This window comes from Salvelinus fontinalis, chromosome 2 (assembly GCF_029448725.1).
Source record: "Salvelinus fontinalis isolate EN_2023a chromosome 2, ASM2944872v1, whole genome shotgun sequence".
Taxonomy (NCBI): domain Eukaryota; kingdom Metazoa; phylum Chordata; class Actinopteri; order Salmoniformes; family Salmonidae; genus Salvelinus; species Salvelinus fontinalis.
In genome coordinates, this window is record NC_074666.1 from 30,403,872 (window position 1) to 30,425,824 (window position 21,953).

At 42.4% G+C, this 21,953-nt stretch overlaps 1 protein-coding gene and 1 pseudogene across 1 annotated transcript; both read left to right on the forward strand.

Moving 5' to 3' along the window:
- Positions 1-62: 62 nt before the first annotated feature.
- LOC129816278 (complement C1q-like protein 3) lies at positions 63-2,406 on the forward strand (annotated as a pseudogene).
- Positions 2,407-8,418: 6,012 nt separating this feature from the next.
- Positions 8,419-21,202, forward strand: LOC129816270 (transgelin-2-like). Its single transcript, XM_055870551.1, has 5 exons — positions 8,419-8,649; positions 19,734-19,921; positions 20,022-20,193; positions 20,414-20,516; positions 20,656-21,202. The coding sequence occupies exons 2-5, from the start codon at positions 19,742-19,744 to the stop codon at positions 20,807-20,809; spliced, it is 609 nt and encodes a 202-aa protein (XP_055726526.1). The 5' UTR covers positions 8,419-8,649; positions 19,734-19,741; the 3' UTR covers positions 20,810-21,202.
- Positions 21,203-21,953: the final 751 nt, after the last annotated feature.

The following is a 21,953-nucleotide window of genomic DNA, read 5'->3' on the forward strand; positions in this document are numbered from 1 at the left end:
ACGCATGCATGCGCACACACACACAAACACACACACACACTTTATCAAATGATATCAACGTAGCAGGGATTAGTAAAATTCCATGGGGTACTGCACACCCCAAAACACAGTATCTGTCCCTAATACCCTTACAAAGCCAGTCTGCCTCCTCTGCTAAGTCCCATACAATGGCAGGTGGGGTGCAGTAAGGCTATAAAGTGAAGTATAAAGTTGCATGTGACATTCTCAGCCATGTTCAGTGGAAGTGGGAGTGTGCTTTGGTGAAGTTCAGAACAGTTCAATTCACTGTAACGCTCTGAAAGCACATGACAGTGCCTTCCTTGTATGTGAGGGTGTATCTGTGTTGTGCTTTGTCCTCTCTCCCAGGTATCGTGCTGCTGTGTGTTTAGGACGGCCCTGGGACAGGTGAGACCGGGGAAGGGAACCTACTCCTGGAACGGCCCAGGACAACCCTGCACCAACAGAACACTGTGAGAGAGAGACAATACAGAGGAAGGGTCTATATCTCAGTGTTTGGAATAGTCTGTTTGAGTCTCAATGAGGATGTGTGTGTGTGTATAGTGTGTATGACAGACCCAGCACCCTGTGGCTGCTGTGTGATGCAGAGACTGGTAGGGCAGCTGCATAATTATTTTGACACTACTCTGACCCAACTAGAGAAACACCTGGATACAGCCCAGACTGCACTGATTGACATTAAAGGTTAGTCTTATCTATGACCTATCTGTGTGTGTTACTATGAGATTATTGACGATCCAAGTCCCTATATATGTGACTAGACCCTATTGTAACTGCTCTAGTAGAAAGAATAACAACAACCCACTGGGCACAATTCAATGTCTATTCGACGTTGGTTCAACGTAATTTAGTTGAAATGACATAGAAATAACGTTGATTCAACCACTGTGTGCCCAGTGGGAACTTAACTATTGAAATATGACCCTTTATAGCTTCTCTAGTTCCTACACAACTCATTCTTCCCTGTATATCTCTGACCATTTTTCTACCCTCCTTCCTCTCCCTCCCTCTCTCTCATGTATAGAGAGCCGTACAGTGTTCTTAGTGGCGTTGACACGCTGGTGTTGGTGCGTGGGTCCAGTGAGGAAGCAAATCACAGTAGCATACGAGCATGTGTTCATCAACCTGGGCCAGGCTTACGACGTGTCCTCAGGGGTGTTCACCGCACATCTCTCTGGGGTCTACAGTCTGGCCCCGATGGTGTGGAGCGATGCAGGCTTCCCGGGGGCCCTGCTGGCAGCCTGTAACACGATGGCCAGAGCCTGGCCACACTCCAGGAGAAGAACCACGAGGACCGGGAGGACACAGCCAGCACCGTGCTGGCCCTGCAGTTGCAGCCTGGGGACACCATGTCCGTCTGCCTGCCCCCTGGCTGCTTCCTCTGTGATGACCAGAGCCACCACAACAACTTCAGCAGCTTCCTGATCTACACCACAGACTGAGTGCTAGGAGCTCACTCATCGTCATGACTACTGTCACTCTCTCTCTGTCTTTCCCTCTCTAAATTTGTTCTTGTTCCAGATTCTGCTTGTATTAGCTCTATCACCTGCTCAACAAGGCCTGTGGGATTCAAAATATTGTTAACGGCATATTACTCTAATAATGTTCACCAGACTTGGGGTTTCAACTAATCATTGGTAAAATACACTGAGTATACAAAACACCTGCTCTTTCTATGACATAGACTGACCAGGTGAATCCAGATGAAAGCTATGATCCCTTATTGATGCCATTTGTTAAATCCATTTCAATGAAGGGGAGAAGACCGGTTAAAGAATACTTTTTTAGCCTTGAGATAATTGAGACGAATTGTGTGCCATTCAGAGGGTGAATGGGCAAGACAAAAACAGGGTATTGTAGTAGGTTCCAGGTGCACCGGTTTGTGTCAAGAACTGCAATGCTGCTGGGTTTTTCATGCTCAACAGTTTTTAGTGTGTGTCAAAAATGGTCTACCACCCAAAGGACATCCAGCCAACTTGACACAACTGTGGGAAGCATTGGAGTCAACATGGGCCAGAATCCCTGTGGAATGCTTTCGACACCTTGTAGAGTCCATGCCCTGTCGAATTGAGGCTGTTCTGAGGACAAAAGGGTGGGGTGCAACTCAATATTAGAAAGGTGTTCCTAATGTGTGGTATACTTACTCAGTGTATGTTGAATGGAAATGGTTTTGAATTAAAACATGTATGAACACAGCCCTTCCCTTATAGACCCACAGTGTAGAAGCACATACAGGTTGCTGGCTGACTGAAGAGAAAAGTAGATGTGACCATCTCAGGGTGGCTGCATACCCACCCACCCACAGTGGAACTGTAGACCTACTGTCATGTAAGTATAATGTGTGGCAATGGTTTCAACTTTCCAACAATACATTGCAGTGATGAGAAATATCAGACTGATTGCTCCATTATTGTCTCTGTTTCAATTACAAACACTCATAATGACACAACCATGGCCAGAGTGATTGATTATTATTCACAAAATCTTTAAGCGTTAATTGTTTTTGTTTATTTCAGATAGATGTCAATGATGGGACTTTTATATTGTTCTGGCAATATCATTAAATTATAAAGGGGCAAGTGTTACATAAGTATACCTAAGATACTCAAAACTAGGCACAATATCCTGAAATGTAACCCTGAGTATGAACCAGAACAAGCCTACTTACAGACTCAAAAACACTTTCACTGCAGCCTTGTGTCCTCCATAACAACAGCAGCCGACCAGGCACCAGGCCTATACAGTGTGTCACAACTTCACATTGTTGTTACACCTTGATAACCTATACAGTGTCACAACTTCACATTGTTGTTACACCTTGATGACCTAAACAGTGTGTCACAACTTCACATTGTTGTTACACCTTGATGACCTAAACAGTGTGTCACAACTTCACATTGTTGTTACACCTTGATGACCTATACAGTGTCACAACTTCACATTGTTGTTACACCTTGATGACCTATACAGTGTCACAACTTCACATTGTTGTTACACCTTGATGACCTATACAGTGTGTCACAACTTCACATTGAACTATTTGACCTGTGGTCAGTGCCAGCAAGAAAGATCAGATATACAGATAAGTGATTGGAAAACCACAGACTAAACCATGTGATAGAGGAATATTAACAATATTTAGATGAAGCTGAGATCAAAGCTGTGTTGGAGCTTTTGGTCTGGTGGTTATAGAAGACATCACCAACCAACCTCCTGTGACTCAACTCTTCTGTCTGTCCTGTGTTCTCAGTTAATGGTAAGGGGATTATAGCGCAGAGAGCTTGGTGTCCATAACTTTGGATTTGCCCCAGAACAAGCATTCTTGTACTAGCGCAGGCTGTGCCAGCTTTCAGAAGATCCCAATCTCAGAACAATGTGTCACTTAGAACCATTTTGATGTGAATCGGATGTTGTGACACTGATTACGACAATGGCCCATGAGAAAGGAGATGAAAAGTCAATGGAGAGATTACATGATCACACACACCATGACACCTTCACTGTCAGGTTCACTACCTACCGTATGTCACCACACAATGAACGAGGAGGACAGGGAAGGGGGAAGGACAATCGCCCAAACTAGGCCTCCCATTGATCAGGTATTATCAGTCTCCTACTGAATTCCAAGAGCACTGGGGCAGAGACACCACCAGGAAGAATAAACAGCCTCACTGATGCCATCAGTCCACCTGACACCAGTGACCTAATAATACACACGGATTGCTACAGTCGCTGTATGTACACATTACACACTTGGGTTGATAATCTGGGTGGACCCTGCAGGATCCTGCCTTCACACCTAGTGTGGGTGTCCTGCCCAGGGACCTGGAATTGGAATTGTGTGTGGGAGAGAGTTTGGGGAATTGTGCTGGCAGTGTCGGGGTGTGTCGGAGAAGATCCCCCCTCTCCCTCCCCCCATAGGGTAGTCCACCTACAATAAAACTCACCTGGAAGAAGCTGAGTGTTGGCTTTGCTGGTACTGTACATCCTGTCTCTCTGTGTGTTTGTTAGCGCTGGTTCCTGTTAGTGTTGGAGTGTTTGAGGACTGGAGTTTGCTGCTGCTGCCTTTCTTTTACAGAGGTGAGGGCTAGAGGACTTGGGCGTGGACCAGAGGATTGGTTTGTTCTTGCTGACACAGTCAGTACAGTGATGACAGACATATGAGGTTGGGATCAAAACAGTATGTACAGTACTTAGAGCTGTTGTTTAGCTAGTTCATCTCTGTCACAGAGATATCTATCTGGACTACTGATGTGGAGTGAGGAGATGGACTATGATTGCACAATACAATTATTAATAGCCTTATGACACCAAACAAAAATGAACACTGGGTGAGTAAAATATATACAATTATGGAAAGTAGTGCCCAAAATCAAAAGTGGATAATGTATGGTATAAATGAAATGGACTTTTACCTGTCTCAATTGATTCATTAAAATGTTGCTGAACATTACTTGTGATACTGTTTTTGTTGTGTTGCACATGTTAAATGGATGCTGTGTTAGTAGCTATTCTACTCCATATTATAAGGAAGTTCACATTGTATTCCAGGGCTATAAAATGTATATTTATCCCCTCAGATTTCCCAGTGCTGTCCGTCTCCTTCCGGTCTGGATCCTGCCTTCACACCTAGTTTGGGTGTCCACTCTGTTCCTCTTGGGGCGCTGCATCTCAGTGTGACAGTCCATGCCTACCTCCTGAGGGAAGCAGCAGGTAGAGCATTCATCATCATCATCTTCATACCTATGAGAATCTCTGAACTCTAGGCCTTTACAATACACACTGTACAATATTAGTACTGAAATTGCTCGCAGTCTGACCTTTATTGTCATGAATCTTGCCCTGAAGGCAGAACTGAGCGATTTCAGTTAGATGGGCCAGTTGCAAAGTCTAAATTTGATATATCGAAAAAAAATCCTGAAAACAAAAATGTTTGGTTAGGGTTAGCAGTGTGGTTAAGGTTAGGGTTAAGTTTTTAAAAAGATTGTATGAATCTGTGGCTGTGCCAGCTAGTCACCACTCTGCAGAGCTGCCTCCAGGGCAAGATTCATGATAATAAATGCCAACCTGAATTGAAATCACTGTAACGTTAACAAAGGAGTACAAATCAACACATTTGTTGACATGAATGAATCAGCTACGTTGCATCACTTTGCATGTCCTTAACCCTCCTCTCTCTACCCATGTCCTCCCACCTCTCTCTCCCTGCCTGTGGTTAGTAGCATGGGAGGGTGTGCTGCCGTGCGGCCGCTGGGACTGTGAGTGTGCGTTTAAGTACCAGCGGGGATGCTCCATGAACTGGAGGAGCAGGTGTACACCAGGATGATGACCCTGTGGCACAACCTGTCCCAGCTGGGCAATAGCATCCAGGAGGTCACAGGTACCAACATTATAGAAACATTATATCTGGTACACAGACAGACCAGGGAGGAGTGACCTCCTTCTAATTCTATGGATGACCTCTCTGCTAACAGAGGCCAGGGCTGCTAATAATACACGCCTCAAAACACGTACTTCCCACTGCACAGATGTCAGTTTAATGTCTAATTCTGATTTACATTTGATTGAGCTCACGTAGTTCAACATTAACTCAAAATGAAATTAACAAAACATTAACCATGTCAATGGAATTTAAAGTTGGGTGATAAAAAGACAAGCATTCCAGAAATTCCTTTCCACGTTGACTCAACATAATCACATTGACTTTTTTTTTAGATGGAGAATTAACGACCAGTTTGTGCCCAATGGGCTATCTCTATCTGACTGAAAAACGGACTCTCTCTCTCTCTCTTTCTCTCTCCAGGAGGAATGCGGTGTTATGCTGGTGAATGAGGACCCAAAAGCGACTTAACAAAAACAGAGTCTTTATTCCAGTCTTAAACAAAACGGTACTCCAGGATATATCTTAGATGACACCTGCTCACACGCAGCATCTGTTGAAGGCAAAAACACGACAGGGCGGAACCAGGACACAGAACAGCAAACCTCAAACAAAGATCCGACAAGGACAGAAGCGGAAAACAGAGGGAGAAATAGGAACTCTAATCAGAGGGCAAAATAGGGGACAGGTGTGAAAGATTAAATGAGGTAGTTAGGAAAATGAGGAACAGCTGGGAGCAGGAACGGAACGATAGAGAGAGAGCGAGAGAGGAAGAGAGGGAGGGGAAGAGAGAGGAATAGAAAGAGGGAAAGAACCTACTAAGACCAGCAGAGGGAGACAAATGGAAGGGAAGCACAGGGACAAGACATGATAATCAAATGACAAAACATGACATGCGGGTGGCATTCACAGCCACCATGAGTCCCAAAAGCCACTGCTTCGGCCCCTTCACCAGTAACGTGCCGATTCCCTACACCAAGATCTCCCTCAACCACGGCAACTGCTACAACCCTGCCCTGGGTATGCATACACACCAACCTTAAACCCACTACACATATTCCACAGACAATACACTCAATAATAGTCCTATCCTGGACATGGATTCATCCATTTCATTAACTCCATCACTCTGCTTCCTCTCACTCCAAGTGTGCACGGCGGACCAGAGGCTGAACCACAAGCTGCAGCTGATGAGGAACGGGGAGATGGTGGTGTCCACGTGGGAGGATAACCGGGAGGACTCGGAAGACAGACCGTCCTGATCCTGCTGAACAGAGGCAGCCAGATGTACGTGGAGCTGCTCTCTGGAAGACAGCTGTGTGGAGGCTGAAACCCATAGACAGACATATTGTACATCCAATGAGACATACAACTGTACTGAACAGTTAAAAGCACATGTAAATTGTAGTCAACTCTGATCATTCACATCTATGTATTTTTTTCATAAAAAACGTTTTCTCACTGAAGCAGAATCCAACTATTAATATTGTTTCGTTTCACAGTCATCACCAAAGCGTTTGCTGTGTTTTTAGGCTAAAAGGTTGTGGTGATTTATTATGATATACTGTGTAAAATGTTCATCATTAAACTGAATCATTAACTTGCAGAAACCCTATTTTACCACCAGCTCAGAAGAACTGTGTGTGTGAAATAACTGTTTACTATCTTCTCCCTGACTCAGGTCTCATACACACATTGGTGTGCTCTGGGACCACACACAGTTTCACAGGTTAGTTGGCCATGTTCACACAAACTGGTTTGCTTCTCTCTAGCTGTGCATTTTCATTGGACCAATTCAGTTTAGGACATTAAACCATTTTGTGCTTTAGTGGAGACTAAACCCTGCAGATTCAATAGCTATGTGTGTCTAAGGTTTACTAGTTCAGTAGCCCAAGGTCTGGTGGCTAAAGAGATATCCTTGTTGCCAGGGGTAACGAGTCCAGTCTGGTGCCCTTGGATGGAGAACAACTGACAATAAAGACACAACGCACACCTGGCACCTATTAACAGAATAGCCTAGAGGCTAATATAACACTGATACAACATTACCCAATACCTTTCATTGGAATGACCTTTGGGGTCAGACAGTTACTTCATTCTAATGATGACTCCTCTCAGTGATGTCATCTGTGATGTCAATGGTTAACCTCAATGGCCTCTCAAGCTATGGCATGCCCTGCTTTTGCTGTCAATGTAATGATGTAATGTACCATTGGCATGGGTGCGAGGGGGTGTATGTTCTTTAGAGCCAAGAGGAAAATGTAAAAAAAAACACAAAAAAAACAAAACAATAAGGAATTTAACTGAACACCCAACAAAGCAAAACAAATCAGCATTACTAACACTTTGGCTGACGCGCTTGCATTCTAGTTCCTCTCATTCACTCATGCCCTCACATACTTATCTTACTGTACTTATCTCATGGAACAAAAGTGATTCCATGGCTCACAGACATTTTATTTTATCTTTGGTAAAAAGAAAAACATAATAATTAACAAAAAACAGAAAATAAATATAGAGGCAATAAATTCAACCTCCCTATAGCAGTGCCTCCTTCCTTACCCTCTCTAATTACTGAAAGCACCTCCCTCCCCCTGGTCCCCATGGTCCCCTTAAACCATCGTACTCTTTACTTTCGCCCTCCCTCTCTCCCTCTCCACAGAGCACACACTGGTTGAATCAACGTTCTTTCCACATAATTTCAGTGAAATTACATTGAACCAACATGGAATAGACGTTGAATTGACGTCTGCGCCCAGTGGGTCCCTCCTTATGTTCTCTAGACAAAGTGGTAGAGGGGGATATTTGGAGAATTCCTATAGCTGACCAAACCAAGCCCTTTGGCAGTGGGCCCTCATTCTCTCTGTCCTGCTCCCAAATAAGGAGGTACACTTACAGGGGGATAAAGAGAGAAAGAAAAAAGGGTGTGTCATAGAATGAAATAAGAAGACTAGAAGCTCATAGGAAAATCAAGAGGAAAAAGGCCCATATCCTTTTAAGGCTGTGGTTTCTTCCCTCCCCTTCTTTCCTTTCCTCTCCTCCCTTCTCTCTCTCTCACTTGCTTTTTCTCTTGCGGTGAAGTAATTTCAGAGAGCGTGTTTGTTCTTTTTAAGCTGGCACTCCCTGAGAGCAGACTCTGTACTCTGTTGTAAAGGGGAAGAGAGGAACTCTTTCACACCAGCTCACAGAAACACAGGTCCGAAGCCACCTGAACTCATCTCAACAACTACAGCTGCTCCCAACTAAACACTGTAAGTACATGCCTGGCTACTTCTTAACACCTTTATCTCTGTCGGAGTGCACTTTGTTACTATCAGGCTCGACCTGTTATTCATACTGTTGAATTTCCAGGGCAAAGTTTTTCAAAAGTTATCTATCTGGATTTCAACTATCGGTTAGGATGAAATGTATAGAAATATAATGGACAAATCATTGACTTGAATGGGGACTCTCGTTCTATTTATTTCTTTGCATTTAATGCTATCCAATAGTCGATCCGAATAGATACTTTCTGAAAAACTGGGCCCTGGTGTGTCAGACAGTGTCAAAATGGTGTCTAGTGGATTCTCTGGCATGCCTGGTAAGTTGCTACTGACAGTGTTCTATTGTTTTGGAAAGTCTATTTTAGGATAACATGGATGAGAGTGAGGGCGAAAAGGGTGTAGACAAACTGACATGGGGGAAAACCTGACCTAATCTATTTTATATTCAGTCTCTTAATTACACACACACACACACACACACACACACACACACACACACACACACACACACACACACAAAAAAAAACACACACACACACACACACACTAAACACACACACATACCTGTCCTCTCACACTCAGTCACTGCATGGCATGTAACTAATTTATTAATTTCATAAAATGTTAAGAAGCCTCAGTGAATGACGCTGTGGCTTTTAGGTTTTCCTAAATTCTCTCTGTAAGACTCTGTTCTCTCTTCACTCTGCCCAGAGAGGCTCTATCAGATGGATCCTGTTCACTATCAGATCCTGCTTCTTATCAAGTCCTGCTCTCAGCACTCTCTCACACAAAAACTGGCTACACCCCTGTTTAAAACTGCTAGCTCCATGCAAGACAAATTCATTAAGTAATATAGGGGTACTTTCTTTCCCATGATGTATGTGCTGTATCTTTGAGATGGAGATAGAGGTATCTCAACATGCAGTCAGAGACTGTTGTGTAATGCAGGGTGCCTCCTCATTCCCTGTTCATCCTCTGGTATCAGTCTTCAGTGCAGCTATGTTGTCAAACTGTGTACATGTGAGGGAATATGTGAACTATGCTGGTATGTCCAGGGGTCAATATAACAGTGAAGTTTCAGTGGACGCCCTGATAACTGTGACATCACATTTACATGGACAAGTTGCTTTCGGAACACTGCATGATGGATCTTTTGTGAAGTAACCCCAGTAGCTTTCACACTCTGTTTCACATCTCTGTAATAATGTCATCTGTAACAGTAAACATTGAGACATGTATTAGTGAGGACACAGAGCACATATTGGGTAAAAGGAAGTCAAGATGGCTTTACAGGCTGATTAAGGGAGATCTGGTCTGGACCTGTAGCAGCAGGCCTGATCCTCAGAAGAGCAGCTGTCAGGAGCCAACAGGTATATCCTGCCCCACTCCTTCCCCTCTATGCACATCAAGCAGGTTCACTCCTATACATATCAGGGTTTTTGGATTGACAATAATTTGACATTTAAAAAACATACGGATGTGCTAGCTAAGAAACTGAGATTTAAAGTAGGCTTATTTTATAGAAATAGATAATGCCTCTTCCTAAACAGCAGGAAGCAGATTGTATAGTCAACTTTCCTACCAGTTCTTGACTATGGTGACCCCATTTATCGGAATGCAGCAGCCACTACTCTTAAACCTTTGGATATCGTCTACCAAAGCGCCCTTTGCTTTATCACAGGTGACAGTTTTAATACGCATCACTGCCTCCTGTATCAAACAGTTGGCTGGTCCTCGTTGATGTCCCATAGATCCCTTCACTACTCCCTTTTTGTTTACAAAGCTCTACTACACAAGCTTCCGACCTTCCTCACTTCACTGTTAAAATACAAAAATATGACATACCAAACCAGTTCACATGGATGGTTAACTGCCTCTAGGGCAGTTTAGGACTTTAATGTTGAATGACATTTAAGGAGAATTGCAACTGTTCAAATTGAATAAAAATAATTGTATTTGTGGTATTTGAAGCTGAAGTGTTGATTCTGTAACTTGTAGTTTATTTTATTTGTATTCCTCAGGGCACCATTGTAAATGAGACCCTGGTCTCAGTGGGTTCCCCTGAATAAATACAAGCTTAATAAAACATTTAAATACGATAGTAGACTATGCTTATCCCCCCCCCCCCCCCCCCCCCCTCCTCTCCTTCCTCTCTTCCATTCCTGGGGAAAAGGGCAGTAAACAGATCTATAAACTCTCAATCACACATGGATATATTCAGGTTCTGTGACGCAGCACACAGACAGGTTTATAACCCAAGGCTTTTCATAGTTCATTGAGCCTGTTAGACACTTGATATAAGGCTAGAGTGAGGTTTGGAAAGGTTAGTGTAATATATGTAGTGATCTTATGGCCCCTGTCCCTTGCTGACCCATTACAGTCCACATGAGCCAATCAAGAGCCTCCATGTTCAGATAAGGCCTGATCCAGCCAGTGATGTGCTTTGTACTGAGGGGGGATCCTCTCTGGGCATGCTAACACAGTGCTTGGAGGCAGATCCTCAGATTGTAAAACAGCCCTTCAGATTGGTTAGAGCAAAATCTGGTATTTATGATGGTATTTACAAGGGTTGTTGTTACAAACTGTATCTGGTTGTGACATAGGGGAGAGTGGGGTAAGTTGAGCCATTTTTTTACATTCAGCATCACTCCTTCAAGGGAAATATAGTATTTTTTCTAACCAAGATATCTACATATATTTCAGGATGTTGTGTAGCCCTGGAAATAATGAGAATTCATGTAAACATTACAATTTTGAAAACATAGCTTGTCCCCAAAAAAACTGGTCACTTGGCACAACTTACGGTGTAAATTGAACCGCAGGACAGGGTAAGTTATGCAGCTTACAAATTTCTGTACTGAATGAAATATTATCGCTACCTTTTTAAAACCATGTATATCTTTATTTCCCAAAGACAATTCAACACAATCCCAATCGCTTTTTTGTCAGTTTATCATTTTAAGCATATTTTAACACAGGCTTAACACCTAACAAACACTTTGTACTTTTTAAAACACTTTTCAAATAGGCTAGGCCCTATTACCTCATATCACAGCGATAATGCCTTGCATTGCACCTGGGAAGAAAACACTTACATTTGATCAAATTGCCATTGGCTCAACCATTGCTCAACTTACCCCCACTGCCATTGTCTCAACTTATCCCAAGGCAAACATTTTGACAATATATCAACCCATACAGCTACAAGGATTCACATTCATTCTAGGTTTAGTACCTTATATTGAAGCTTATAGAGACCCCAACTGATATATTGAACAATCTTAAAATGATCTACTTTGGTTTAGATACAAGCATCATGAAACCTTTTAACAGGATAAATTCATTTGACTTGGAAATCTGTTTTTTTGGACGTAACTTGCTTTTTCCATGTGGTTGCTTAGTTCAGACTCCATGAAATGATGACCTCTTCCTAAATATTTGGTCAAATTATTAATTTTGTGTTTGATTTCCTAGAAACACCGGGGCTCTACTTACCTCTTTGGCTCAACTTACCCCACTCTCCCCTACAATAACTTGGCTGGCAGATAGAGAACAACAGGTCCCTCCTCCACATTCCATATAACATATGTAGTAAGAAGCGTAGTCTGCTCTGCTGTGGGTGAGGAGAGATACTGACATGGAACTATGAGGTATTACAGTAGCTCTGGTCTAGGAGTCATTAACTACTGGATGACAGTTGATGTATTAGGTTTAGGAAGTAACGCTTTCTCTGTGTTAGAGCTGAACGACATTAACAAGTGCTAACAACTGACACAAACATAGCAGTGCACGCAACCATGCATATTGAGAATGATTGACAAAAACCCTCTGAGAAAGAATTGAAATACGTGTTGCCCGGCCAAAACAGAATTATAACACAATGGATCACAAAAATACTATGCAAACATGGCAAATCTGAATCTCCATCTTAGATTGTGTCTAGAATAGAATCCATCTGTCTGTGTGTGTGTGTTGCAAGCGCAGGGTTGGGCAGTAACTGATTACATGTAATCTGATGACATTTTTTAAATGTAATCAGTTACGTAACGTTACCAGCAAAATTATTGTAATCCGATACGAGACTTTTGAAAAACTCGATCATTATTACTTCTTGGATTACTTTTCGATTCAGAAAGGATGTTTGTGAAAAAATACATTGAGACCTTTCTATTTTCTCAATGACATTCAAAGCTTTTTAATTTTTAAAAATAATGTTTACCTTTATTTAACTAGGCAAGTCAGTTAAGAAGCAATTCTTATTTACAGTGACGGCCTACCAAAAGGCAAAAGGCCTCCTGCGGGGACGGGGGGCTGGGACTAAAAATAAAAAATAAATACAATGTAAATACAGGACAAAACACATCACAACAAGGAGACAACACAACACTACATAAAGAGAGACCTAAGACAACAACATAGCAAGGCAACAACATATGACAACACAGCATGGTAGCAACATAACAACAACATGGTAGCACACAACATGGTAGCAGCACAATACAGTGTACAAACATTATTGGGCACAGACAACAGCACAAAGGTCAAGAAGGTAGAGACAACAATACATAACATAAAGCAGCCACAACCGTCAGTAAGAGTGTCCATAATTGAGTCTTTGAATGAAGAGATGGAGATAAAACTGTCCAGTTTGAGTGTTTTTTGCAGCTCGTTCCAGTCGCTAGCTGCAGTGAACTGAAAAGAGGAGCGACCCAGGGATATGTGTACTTTGTGGATCTTTAACAGAATGTGACTGTTGTATGTGGAGAATGAGAGCTGCAGTAGATATCTCAGATAGGGGGGAGTGAGGCCTAAGAGGGTTTTATAAATAAGCATCAACCAGTGGGTCTTGCGACAAGTGTACAGAGATGACCGGTTTACAGAGGAGTATAGAGTGCAGTGATGTGTCCTATAAGGAGCATTGGTGGCCAATCTGATGGCTGAATGGTAAAGAACATCTAGCCGCTCGAGAGCACCCTTACTTGCCAATCTATAAATTATGTCTCCGTAATCTAGCATGGGTAGGATGGTCATCTGAATCAGGATTAGTTTGGCAGCTGGAGTGAAAGAGGAGCATTTACGATCGAGAAAACCAAGTCTAGATTTAACTTTAGCCTGCAGCTTTGATATGTGCTGAGAGAAGGACAGTGCACCGTCTAGCCATACTCCCAAGTGCTTGTATGAGGTGACTACCTCAAGCTCTAAACCCTCAGAGGTAGTAATCACACCTGTGGGAGGAGGGGCATTCTTCTTACCAAACCACATTACCTTTGTTTTGGAGGTGTTCAGAACAAGGTTAAGGGTAGAGAACGCTTGTTGGACACCAAGAAAGCTTTGTTGTAGAGCATTTAACACAAAATCTGAGGGGCCAGCTGAGTATAAGAGTGTATCATCTGCATATAAATAGATGAGAGAGCTTCCTACTGCCTGAGCTATGTTGTTGATGTAAATTGAGAAGAGCGTGGGGCCTAGGATTGAGCCTTGGGGTACTCCCTTGGTGACAGGCAGTGGCTGAGAAAGCAGATTTTCTGACTTTATACACTGCACTCTTTGAGAGAGGTAGTTAGCAAACCAGCCAAAAGACCCCTTAGAGACACCAATACTCCTTAGCCGGCCCACAAGAATGGAATGGTCTACCGTATCAAATGCTTTGGCCAAGTCAATAAAAATAGCAGCACAATATTGCTTAGAATCAAGGGCAATGGTGACATCATTGAAAACCTTTAAGGTTGCAGTGACACATTCATAACCTAAGCGGAAACCAGATTGCATAACCAAGAGAATACTATAGAGATCAAGAAAGCCAGACAGTTGATTATTGACAAGTTTTTCCAACACTTTTGATTAACAGGGCAAAATAGAAATAGGCCAGTTAGGATCAGCTTAATTTTCCCTTTTAAATAAAGGACGAACCGTGGCTGCCTTCCAAGAAATGGGAACCTCCCCAGAAAGGAGAGACAGGCTTGGCAATGATAGGGGCAGCAACCTTAAAGAAGAAAGGGTCTAAACCATCTCACCCAGATAGTTTTTTGGGGTCAGGTTTAAGGAGCTCCTTTCGCACCTCGGACTCAGTGACTGCCTGCAGGGAGAAACTTTGTAGCGGGGCTGGGGAAAAATAGGGAGAAGCATTGGGGATAGTCACATTAGAAGGAGTGGGAGATGAGGAAATGTTGGACGGGCAAGGAGGCATGGCTGAGTCAAATAGGAATCCTGACTTAATGAAGTGGTGATTAAAGAGCTCAGCCATGTGCTTCTGGTCAGTAACAACCACATCATCAACATTAAGAGACATGGGCAGCTGTGAGGAAGAAGGTTTATTCTCCTGGTCTTTAACCGTTTTCCAGAATGTCTTGGGGTTAGACCCACAGAGAGAGAACTGCTCCTTAAAGTAACTAACTTTGGCCTTCCGGATAGCCTGAGTGCACTTATTTCTCATTTGCCTGAACAATAGCCAGTCAGCCTGAGTATCCGTGTGCCGAGCCTTTCGTCAAATGCAATTCCTGAGGTGGAGTAACTCTGCAAGATCACGGTCGAACCAGGGGCTGAACCTGTTTTTAATTCTAATTTTCTTTATGGGGGCGTGTTTGTTAACAATACCACTGAAAATATCAAAAAAGAAGGTCCAAGTATCATCCTTTTTGTCTTCTTCCAATGCCTCTTAAGGGGAAAGTAACTGGAAGTAATCAGATTACATACTGAGTTTTGGTAGTCCAAAAATTACATTACTGATTACAACACAGACATTGACGGATAAACACAAGCAGTGCCTCCACGTCCTTTCCAAACACATTACTATTGCAATAGCATGAATCAATGTAGATTTTTAACTGATACCCGAATGTAGACTTTTGAGTCACGCGTAAAGAGGAGAGGAGAGGAGCATTAATGTTAATTCTAGCTCCTACTGATAATATTTTATCTTACTCACCATGCAGCAACATGGTATTTGGTATTTTATTAGGATCCCCATTAGCTGTTGCAAAAGCAGCAGCTACTCTTCCTGGGGTCCACACAAAACATGAAACATAATACTGAATGACATAATACAGAACATCAATAGACAAGAACAGCTCAAGGACAGAAATACATCAATTTTTTTTAAAGGCACAAGTAGATATATATGCATACACACAAACTATCTAGGTCAAATAGGGGAGAGGCGTTGTGCCGTGAGGTGTTGCTTTATCTGTTTTTTAAAACTGGGTTTGTTGTTTATTTGAGCAATATGATATGGAAGGAAGTTCCATGCAATAAGGGCTCTATAATACTGTAAGTTTTCTTGAATTTGTCCTAGATTTGGGGACTGTGAGATCCCTGGTGGCATGTCTGGCGGGATAAGTGTGTGTGTCAGAGCTGTGTGTAAGTTGACTATGCAAACAATTTGGGATTTTCAAAACAGGGTTTCTTATAAAAAGTAGAAGTGATGCAGTCAGTCTCTCCTCAACTCTTAGCCAAGAGAGACTGGCATGCAAAGTATTTATGTCAGCCCTCTGATTACATTTAAGAGCTAAATGTGCCGCTCTGTTCTAGGCCAGTTGCGGCTTAACTACGTCTTTCCTTGCAGCACTGGACCACACGACTGGACAACAATCAAGATTAGACAAAACTAGAGCCTGCAGAACTTACTTTTTGGAGTGTGGTGTCAAAAAAGCAGAGCATCTCTTTATTACGGCCAGACCTCTCCCCATCTTTACAACCACTGAATCTATATGTTTTGACCATGACAGTTTACAATCTAAGGTAATGCCAAGTAATTTAGTCTTCTCAACTTGTTCAACAACCACACCATTCATTACCAGATTCAGCTGAGGTCTAGAATTTAAGGAATCATTTGTACCAAATTCAATGCTCTTAAGAGATATTCAGGACCAGTTTATTATTGGCCACCCATTCTAAAACAGACTGCAGCTCTTTGTTAAGGGTTTCAGTGACTTCATTAGCTGTGGTTGCTGATGCGTATATGGTTGAATCATCAGCATACATGGACACACATGCTTTGTTTAATGCCAGTGGCAGGTCATTGGTCAGAATACAACAGAGTAGAGGGCCTAGAGAGCTGCCCTGAGGTACACCACACTTTACATGTTTGACATTAGAGAAGCTTCCATTAAAGAAAACCCTCTGAGTTCAATCAGATTGCCATATCGTGGATTCAGAGCTGAGGTTGAAAAACCATAACACGTTTTTTCAACAACCGGTCAATAATATCAACGGCTGCACTGAAATCTAACAGTACAGCTCCCACAATCTTATTATATATATTTTTTTACCAATCATCAGTCATTTGTTGAGTCCCATGTTGAGTGCCTTCTGAGCAATGTCCTGTTAAGGGGAAATATTAACTATGCCACACTTTGACTCATACAGTAAGATCATAAGGTAATTTTGGATGTATACATTTATTCTAACAATCTCATCTAGCTAGCATAATTCCCTGTGCATTTACTTACATTGCATATTATACATTGGGCCATAGGGTTTTCCACTTGCAGGGGACTTTGATGGGCTCTAATACACAGAAGAGTGTGAGCAGGTCTATGAAAGTTTACTCTAACAGCTACCTCAGTGAGAGAGGAAGGACGTGACAGAGGAGAGCCAGCTGGGAGGACTAAGCCAAACAGGATGTAAACAGCAGAGTGTGGCTGTGGAGGAGGACAGGAACAGCTAGAAGTCAATGAGAGCAGCAGGCTCACAGAGAGATGACATCAACCTTTGACCCCCAGCTCTGAGAGGTTCTGTGATAGTTATGGTTCAAGATCGCAGCACAGGTGTTGAGACTTTTTGATTATACTGTCCAAGAATTGGGTCTAAATCTGAAGTCTCCATCTGGTGGTCCATTTGTCCATTTGCATGCTCGGATCTACATGTGCCCCCCTGGCAGTGGTGGAAAAATACTCAATTGTCATACTTGAGCAAAAGTAAAGATACCTTAATAGAAAATGACTCTAGTAAAAGTGAATGTCACCCAGTAAAATACTACTTGAGTAAAAGTCTAAAAGTATTTGGTTTTAAATATACATAAGTACAAAAGTAAAAGTATAAATCATTTCAAATTTCTCATATTATGCAAACCAAACAGTTTAACGGATAGCCAGGGGCACACTCCAACACTCAGACATAATTTACAAACAAAGCATTTGTGTTTAGTGAGTCCGCCAGATCAGAGCCAGTAGCAATGACCAGTGATGTTCTCTCGATAAGTGTGTGAATTGGACCATTTTCCTATCAAAATGTAACAAGTACTTTTGGGTGTCAGGGAAAATGTATGGAGTAAAAAGTACATTATTTTCTTTAGGAATGTTTTATTTATTTAACCATTATTTAACTAGGCAAGTCAGTCAGAACAAATACTTATTTACAATGACGGCCTACCCCGGGCCAAACCATATCCTGGACATGTAGTGAAGTAAAAGTTGGCAAAAATATTAATAGTAAAGTAAAGTACAGATACCGCAAAAAACGACTTATGTATTACTTAAAGTATTTTACTTAAGTACTTTACACCACTGCCTCCTGGCATAGTATTCTTCAAGTTGTGAGGCATTTAGGCTCTCCATTATAAGTTCTGAACTCAAGATCAGATCAGAGTTCAGATCTATATAATAGGACTGCAGTCACATTTGCGGACCTACTGTACTTGTGTTGACGCATTGCCAGTTTTGGAGGGCTTGGACAGGCCAGGGACATGAATGTGAGCACTGTTCCGTCTATTAAGTGGGTCTGTTGAGCCAAGACAAAACGAGAAAGATTTAAGCTGCCGCTGTTACACATATAGACAACCTATCACAGTATTCATGGAATTTTCTATGTGAGGAAGAGGCTCCTCACCTACAGACATTCTGGTTCATCATATTAACTCAAAGTATGGATTTTTTTGTGTTTTGTGTATTTATTAATTCAATCATCCCAATTCTGATATTTTTTCCACTAAGGCTGCCCACAGGCAGCCCAATTTTGACCAATCACATCAGAACTTTTTCAGAGCTGATCTGATTTGAGCCCAATAAGTGAAAAACATCATAATTGAGCTGCCTGTGTAAATGCAGCCTAACTGGTCTTTTGACCAATCACATCAGATAATTTCAAATCAGATCTTTTCAGAGCTGATCTGATTGGTCAAAAGACCAATTAGTGGAAGAAATATCAGAATCCACATTGTGGTTGATAGTGAGGCATGAAACAGGTCTGTGTGATGAGTGTTTAGTGGAGGAAACGGTGGAGCATGTGTTGATATTTTGTGAGCTGTATGATGAAGATAGGGAGAGATTGTGTAAAAGGGTTAGAGAAGCTGGACGGGGTTGGGGTGGTGTAGTGGGGGGGGAGGGAAGTGGTGTCTAGTGTTCTATTTTACTTTCTTAAACAAACAGGAGTAATGAAGAGATTTTCATATGTAGACTGTGACTGGCCTCAAACTCCATTATAGCAGGTGGCGGTGAATGCACCTTAAAAGTTGGATGCGATCCGCCTAACCCAATTCCAAAGAAGAAAAGATCAGAATTGAGCTGCCTGTGTAAACAAAGCCCAACGGTTCTATATTTACTTATACATAATCTCAAACCTCTACAGTAAATTGTGTTTATGTGGGGCGTATTCATTACGTCAATTCCGTTGCAAAATGTTTCTTAAACAGAAGCAAATTGAACTAAGCTGGGCGGGACCTACCGGAATTTGTCCATTAACTCTTGGACTAATGATTACATCCGTGTTTAATTGTTTCTCTTAGCCAAACTCTAATTATGTGGCTAATTGACAGCTGATTTTTTACCCTGGTAATTAGGTTGCCTGCCATTTTAAATAGGTGTGCCCAAATATTTGTCAGTAGGATGTCTTTTAACCTAGGTGAGCCACAGTTTTAAGCTGCCAATGTAGTTATGGGATAAAATAAATATGAAGCCTTTTGAATTGTTTTATAATATTTGTTTTTAAAGCCTTAAGGGTTAAGCCAGCTCTTTCATGGTTTTCTATACTTTGGTTAGCTTCTATGTAACTTAAGTGTATAGATGGTCAATACAATATGCAACAGAACAAACCAATGTCTGCTTGCCTTATCTGAAATGATATCTCTCTCCCTGTAGGAACAGCAATGGCAAACAAAGGTCCCTCCTACGGTCTGAGCCGTGAGGTACAGAGTAAGATCGATAAAAAGTATGACCAGGATCTGGAAGAGAGGTTGACTGAGTGGATCATTGCCCAGTGTGGCGCTGGAGTGGGCCAACCTGAGGCAGGCAAGCCCGGCTGGCAGAACTGGCTCAAGGACGGATGTGTGAGTGCCTGTCCTTCTCATGTCTGTGTGAATGGGAGACAAATTCTAAGACACAGTCTTGCACAGGTAGTACATTTCTCACACCTCTCCCTCTCTTCAGGTGCTGTGTGAACTGATCAACAGCCTGTTCAGTGGGAACAAGCCCATCAGGAAGATCCAGAGCTCTGGCATGGCATTCAAACAGATGGAGCAGATCTCACAATTCCTCAACGCGGCTGAGAAGTATGGCATCACCAAGACTGACATGTTCCAGACAGTTGACCTCTGGGAGGGTACGTCCAGTCAGCTGCGATCAGCTGTGCACACACTACATGTCATACACATCACTTCTATTCTCAGCTCAACTAGCATGCTATACAGATGGATATGTTTAAAAATGCTATTGTTGCTTAGTCACCCTGTCTAGTCATGATGGCTACATTCACTGTTATGCTATACAGTAGCTGCACTTAATAAACATGTTTGATGTGCAGTACTGTGTATTGTCTGTAGGGAAAGACCTGGCTGCTGTCCAGAGGACGCTGATGGCCCTGGGAAGTCTGGCTGTCACCAGGGACGATGGGACTTACCGCGGCGACCCCAACTGGTTCCATAAGTAAGTTGGCGCCTCTGTCCTTTCCTCTGTAAAACAGTACTGTCGTTACGGAGCTCGTAGTTCTCTGCATATTCCCATTTAGGTAAAGGGTAACATTTGATTAAAATATGTCATGGTGGACATCACTTTGTCTGTGCAGGAAGTCAGTGGAGAACAAGCGCGAGTTCTCAGAGGACCAGCTGAATGAGGGAAGGAGTGTCATCGGCCTGCAGATGGGCACCAACAAGGGGGCATCTCAGGCTGGCATGACTGGATACGGGCGACCTAGGCAGATCCTGAACAACAACCCCTAAAACATGACAACGCTCAGTCACCCTACACCTGAGTACGCTCCCTTTCTCAGCCAGTCACTTAAGACTGAGACGCCATGTCTTAACTTGAACAAACAGGAGCGACCTGAACTTCAAGACCAAACTGGACCAAAGAACTCCTACTCACTGCACAGATGCACTCAATCATAACGAAACATGGTGACCAAAGTCTGTACAATCATGTTGTGTTAAAAATGTTGAACAATGGACACTGTCCATTTAGATACTGCACTCCGTTTGGGAATACGTTGGAGAAAGATGTTGCTAGAATATGCTGCGTTAATGGGAAAGATGCAGTAAGATGTCCTTTCCAGAGCTCAGTATTTTTGTATATTATATATTGATGATGAAATAAAGTTCAGTTTTAATTTTAAATTCTTCTGCTTTTAATGTCTTATTGATATTAAGTGCCTGTATAAGGTTAGTTTAACAGGCAGGGACAGAACAAGAAACCTCCCGAGGGATCCAGTGGAGGTGTGACACCTCTCGCCTGCCAACGGTTTGTTCAGCTTGAGTGCCCACTGAACTGCTCAACATGAGGTTAGGCAGTAACTGGCTATGAGGATACTTCTAGGGTGAGATGTAGGAGTGTGATAGTGCTCTCACCACTGTGGTACAGTGTCTGTAATCAGAACATTACCTGAAAAGGACTGCTCACAGCAGGGAGAGGGACCACTTCATTCTTAGATGGCATACAGCCACAGTAACTCAAGTGAGGGGAATGGTCTCACCTACTCTGACCAGCTAAACAAGCGAGTCATCAACTCTGACATGGCTGGAGACCCACAAACAGTAACTGGATCAACTCGCAGCTAAAAATGGGGGAGCTGTCTGACTAAACTAATAATCCATTATTCACTGAATACAATAGTAAAGTTTTTTTTTTTTTCACCTTTAACTAGGCAACTCAGTTAAGAACATTCTTATTTACAATGACAGCCTACCCACTAAAACCATGTAATCACTGAATAGAATGATACTATGCTCTCGTAGACACCTTGTTTTCAGCCAAAATATACACACTTTAACATGTTTACCAAAGGAACACGAGGCATAACCGTGTGACTGATTTCCCTCTAGCTGTGGTAGAATGTAATGTTTGTGTGAACTAACCTAACGTAGCAGG

Coding starts and splice junctions, on each gene's coding strand:
- LOC129816270 (XM_055870551.1), top strand. CDS start 19,742: ATGGCAAACAAAGGTCCCTCCTACGGTCTGAGCCGTGAGGTACAGAGT. Junction 20,194..20,413: donor GACAGTTGACCTCTGGGAGG/GTACGTCCAGTC, acceptor TATTGTCTGTAG/GGAAAGACCTGGCTGCTGTC. Junction 20,517..20,655: donor GACCCCAACTGGTTCCATAA/GTAAGTTGGCGC, acceptor TTGTCTGTGCAG/GAAGTCAGTGGAGAACAAGC.